This window comes from Euphorbia lathyris, chromosome 3 (assembly GCF_963576675.1).
Source record: "Euphorbia lathyris chromosome 3, ddEupLath1.1, whole genome shotgun sequence".
In the NCBI taxonomy this organism is placed as follows: domain Eukaryota; kingdom Viridiplantae; phylum Streptophyta; class Magnoliopsida; order Malpighiales; family Euphorbiaceae; genus Euphorbia; species Euphorbia lathyris.
Genome location: NC_088912.1, coordinates 29,837,746 through 29,843,113, shown reverse-complemented (window position 1 = coordinate 29,843,113; position 5,368 = coordinate 29,837,746). Strand labels below are relative to the sequence as shown.

Below are 5,368 nucleotides of genomic sequence, written 5' to 3'. Positions count from 1 at the left end.
TTTTAAACATAAAACTATGTTCCACTTTCGAAATTTGTATGTCTAACAGTTCGAAAAGAAGTTTATTTTGTGTAATATCTATATAGAAACTGTAACTGTAAAAAAACGCCAAATTTGAAAACATATAAGTTTGCTTTTTTGGTCATTAGGTACTTAATGTGACTAGAAATCAAAGATCGAGGGATCAATCCACCAAAATAGGAATGGTCAGGGACCTCAAGATGCATTTTACCTTATAACTAACAAACCCCACCAAAAAAAAAGGCACATGAGTTGACCTAACTGAACATGTTTAAACGGAAAAACAGTACATAATTCCTGGGAAATACCACAAACTCTTTCTAATTATCAAAACAAAACCAATAAAAAATGGAAGAGAGAAATGGACAAAAATTAATACCTTAAAAGAAGGAAGGGAGGACATAGAAGAGGAAACTGCTATACATAAAAAGCTACCCAAAATATACAAGTAAAATTTGCAGGCCAGAAGCATATATTCCCAACTCTCAACTAATATTTTTTTCAGTACAACATCGTACTGAAAATAAAAAATGAAAAAATGGGTACCACAAACTCCAACCCACCACCTCGATTGCCTGCATTAGTAGGGTAATGTCAAGACTTTTTTCCGAATAATAACGTATGCATATTTAATTGTAGTATAAGTTTGAACTCATTTAAGAATTTAATACTTTCAGTTTCTAAAAAGCTTGAGTCATGATTTCCAATCTTTATATCAAAATAATGTTTTGTGCATCAGTAAATTATATGTATTTCGTGTGAGCAATGAATTTGTTCGAGTTAACAGCATGCCAATAAGGCTGCTAATAGGAAAGAGCCATAAACAAGTACAGGGCAATAGTACACACCAGGGTTTTTCAAAGTTTCTGATGTTGGCAAGGCGGGCAAGGACATCTCTGCAAGAACAGGTAGAAGCATTTAGATATGACATACATATGGATTGTACATACATACCTCCTAAATATAATAGGTCTTTTATCATCTTTCAGCAAAGGAAGCAAAGAACTAACAGAATTTTGTTGATAAGTTACCTGGAGCGCAAAGAGACATGGATGACATGGATGATGATGATGGCCATGGTGCAGCAATGTTGTCAGTCAAGTCACATGTAAAACTGAACCCAGTTGAATTGTCAAACACAACATCTGTAGTCCAGCTCCGAAGTAGACATCCTATTATATATGAAGATCAAATTGTATCAAAAAATAATGTTTAGTAAGGGCCCCAAAAGAAGCAAAGTTTCAGTTTCTTCACCAACTTTAAAAAGAAAACCCTATTCTTCAATGCAGCCAACACAAACAAAATTCTAATTAGTAATTACATCCTCAAAAAACACCATTTTCCAGCAGTGAGTTTACTTGGATTCTTGACTTATAACATGAGATAAATTTACCAGTTAATCTGCAAGAATTTTAAGCATCTCAAGTGCACAGCAAAAATCCAGCATCTTAAGGCATCCCAAATCCAGTAAACTAAATTTACTGATTTACTAATTTGAGATCAATGAGACCAATATTTTCACAACAATATAAACATATATGTTCAATGAAGAGGAGGAAACACAAGCTAACCTTGTTGTCCATAAGCTGCTCCAGTCATCCATACATGAACCACAAAACCAAATTACAACATCAGATGGAAGGGCAGATACTCAGCTCATATTAAAACAGGGAGCAAACAAACCTTGAATGCTGAAATCTTTCAAGTCAATGTCACAAAGCTCATATACGTTTGTCAAGACCCCAGCTTTCCGAAGCAAAGACCCAAAAACTGTTGCACAGATTATGGCTTGCTTGTTTGTGATCAGCATTTGCTTTTGGATGCCAGCAATGTAAACGTTCAATGAGCTACAGCATGAAGGATCAGGAGCAGCTACATTGCGACATGCTTTAATTACCTCTGATGGCTGCGTAAAATTCAAAGGGCAAACTGCACAGACAAAATTACTTCAATTAAAATTAAACAACCAAACAATCCATGAAAAATTTACAAATGACACTATGTTCCATAAAATATATCAAAACATGATCATCTAAGTGACACAAACGTGTCAGCATATGAATAAGCAAATTTACTGTGCAGGCCCAAATTCAACCAAGTCAACAGCTGAAGGAAAAGATTCTAGTGGGATGACATTCTACAAAACTAGGTAAACTTTAGTCGAAAGTTGATGCAGACTATATCCTGTTCTACTTATAGGTCTCTAGTCTCAAGGAAAATATGATTTCTTCTTGCCACTGAAAGAATAAAAATATGGTGAGAACTCTATAATCAGAAGAGTAGCCTAATTATATTACTATAATAGTCACAAACATAATGCCCATGCATCTAGTCCTCTCATCTATGATTACATTATCATATCATGACACAATCTATACACTTGGAACTTTCATCAGCAAGAACCAAACAGATTCCCAAGAATTCATAAACTTAGCATTGATAGATTATTTAAAGAAAAAAATGTACTGCAAAGGGAAACTTTCAAAACATAGAAACATAGTTTGACTAAATACTATACCTTTGTTAACTTTGCATGAAGACAATATTCGGAATGCAGCATTTGCAACATCTTGTGAGAGTTTCCTAGAGAGATATGAGTATACCACTCCTTTACAATTACTAACAGAATCAACATGATTGGGCACATTCACTACCTCTTTATTCTCATTGATAGTCAATTCTGTTCCAGAAATTTGAAGAACAGCTTCCATAATTGCAGGTTGGCAAATCGGTCTACAACACTCTTTAAGAGGATCAATGGTACTACAAGCCTCCAGCAACTTGCTTGTATTAACTATTTTCTCAAAGCTAACTACATCCTTCACTGGACAAGACCCACCGGTAAGATTTGATGATTTTACGGAACAAAGTGTAGGAATTGTGCTATTGGCCCCTCTGCTGGCTAAGATGCTAATGATATCTGAAAAACAATCATTAGCAACCGAATTACCCAAAACCAACTTATCAGAGTTGATGCCGTAATGAGCCTGAAAGATGTGGAGTAAACTGCCAAACTGTGGACAACAAATAACATTTCCTACAAGTGGTGCTAAAGGTAGAGAGCAATCCGATGCTGTTTTATCCATGAGATCTGACATAGCAGAGAAATTTACAGGGCATTTCCCAGTTAATTTTGGTTCATATGTGGTGGGAAAGGTTGGGTACATAGGTGGTAAAGAGTCACTAGGATAGGGGTCATGTGGGAAGACAGAAGGTGATATTTCTATGGGATCAAAAAGCCCAGTAATAGGGGGAGTAGCTAGCTCAGTTGTGGTAGAAACATGATTAGATTCAGACAGAATATGCATATCCCCAAAATCTTGGAAACTGGATACCCAAATAATGAACAATAAGAACTGCTGGCACAATGAACCTGCGAGATATGAGCATTCATCAACATAAATATAAAAGTTACTAAACTGGATTAAAAAAAACAAATTCAGTGGATATAATAAATAAAAATCCCTAAGCACATTTGTCTATGAGAGGGAGAGTCCAGAGGGTATTGGATACTAGAAATACTTGCAGCTATTAATGAATTACAGTGGCTTACCCTTGCGTTTTGTGATGGTTAAACAGCCCATATTTCCACTAACCCTCTGGCACCATTGAGTTTTACAAAAGAAAACCCTATGGCCTAACTATACACCCAAAACTTGCTCATAGTAATGCAGTCTGTTAGTATACCTGCAGAAGCTTCATATTAGAGCAAAACCGATACATCCAGCAGCAAATAGCAACAAAATTTTCAAAGTTCAAATAAACCATAAAAAGCACACTTAAAAATAATTCTCCATTTCAATTTCCATGTAAAGAATATTCAAACTTCCACTAAGGCTTAGGACTTAAGTTATAACATTTTGTCGACACAAGACCAGGTGAATATCATCAAATTATGCACATCTTTCAAGGACATAATGCTTCAACCGTGCTCAAGTTATTAACTTACACAAAGAGTATCTTATTTCTATTCAAAATACATGTTGATGTTATTCAGCACAAAGGTGTTTTGTACATCAGCTTGCCCTTAAAGCAAGGCCTTGTCACTCTCTAATTGCTAAACAAAAAAAACTTTGCTCAATATCATGAGTGGAAGGCACTTCAATTTTGTATCTCAAGAAAACCTTTTTTCATCTTTTGTGGCTTTATTTGTTTACCCTGAACTGGTTCTTCATATATGGAATCAAACATCGAATGACTGATTATACTACAAAGTCTCGCCCCTGAGATTCACGCAGACAAAATTAAGCATAATATTTCCAAATAATATATGCTATAACTGTTTAGAAACATCATGGAAAAAAAAAAAGTTCAGATAATAATAAATTTCTGAAGATCATACCAAAACATTTTTCACTATGCTCAATCAAGTGAATTGTTTGCCCAAATATCAGGGGAGGATCAAAGCATCTGACTTGAAAATCGGTTTTTACTTTCTCAGTTACAAGTAAAAAACATAGATATAGCTTTCTTTATTTCCTGAAAGAACATAAAGGTCGAAACACTCCCTAGGAACAGAAAAAAAAACTTCAACAATTCATATATCCTCTCTATCCACGCAACTTCTAAACTATCAAAAAGAGGATCTTATCGTTATTGAGAAAATGAAAGGCATAGCATACTAAGAGCAGGCCAAACAGTAGGAGCTCAACTCAATAAAGCAGAAGGTACCAAATACAGCAAAATCTACTCAGCAACTAGTATTCTCTTATCATTTCTCGCATTTCCTTGGCTACCAAACAAAAGGAATCAAAAAAGTAAGAAGCGAAAAAGAAAGGTACCTGAAGATGTTGAACCCATGAAAGATATTAACCAGAAATCAAAGTGGTTAAAGAGATTGGAGATGAAAAGAAATGGAAAATTTCAGTACATGAACTGAAGAGTGGATCGATTTGGTAAAGAAGGTAAAATTAATTAAAAAAAAAAAAGGAACGGGTAGAAACCCTAAATCAGAGCTTTTTAGCTCACTCAGTAGAAAGTCTCTCTCTCTGTGATTGTAACTGAGTTGGAGGATAAAGTAAGAACTTAGATGAGCCTACTTTACCTTTTTAGACTCGCTCAACCCGGCCTGTCCTGTCCTGGGTCAAGTTTTGCTTCTACTCGGATCCTGCCTTGTCTTTTTCATTATACATAATAATTATAATAAGAAGAAATTAAGCTAAAGTTTACTGTAATAGAAAATAAATTAATAATGCATACGTTTACTATAATGTAATTATAAATATACATGTGTGTTCATTTATTGGATGTATTATATCCTAAAAAAATTTCTTATTTAAATTATTGGATGTATTATATCACTAAATTATATAGAATGTTATTGAAATTTGTAGTTTACTGATAAAAG

General features: G+C 34.5%; 1 protein-coding gene across 2 annotated transcripts; it reads right to left on the bottom strand.

The window, feature by feature from the left end:
* Nucleotides 1-383: 383 nt before the first annotated feature.
* LOC136223683 (uncharacterized GPI-anchored protein At1g61900) lies at nt 384-5,027 on the bottom strand. Of its 2 annotated transcripts, none has more exons than XM_066011805.1 (8): nt 4,803-5,027; nt 3,575-3,708; nt 2,540-3,394; nt 1,705-1,950; nt 1,593-1,607; nt 1,053-1,193; nt 870-917; nt 384-596 (listed from the first exon to the last, which is right to left on the bottom strand). In XM_066011805.1, exons 2-8 carry the CDS (start codon nt 3,603-3,605, stop codon nt 523-525), a joined length of 1,410 nt encoding a protein of 469 aa, XP_065867877.1. In that variant the 5' UTR covers nt 3,606-3,708; nt 4,803-5,027; the 3' UTR covers nt 384-522. The 2 variants fall into 2 exon arrangements, with proteins under 2 accessions (XP_065867877.1, XP_065867878.1); XM_066011806.1 differs by lacking the exon at nt 4,803-5,027 and adding an exon at nt 4,364-4,570.
* Nucleotides 5,028-5,368: the final 341 nt, after the last annotated feature.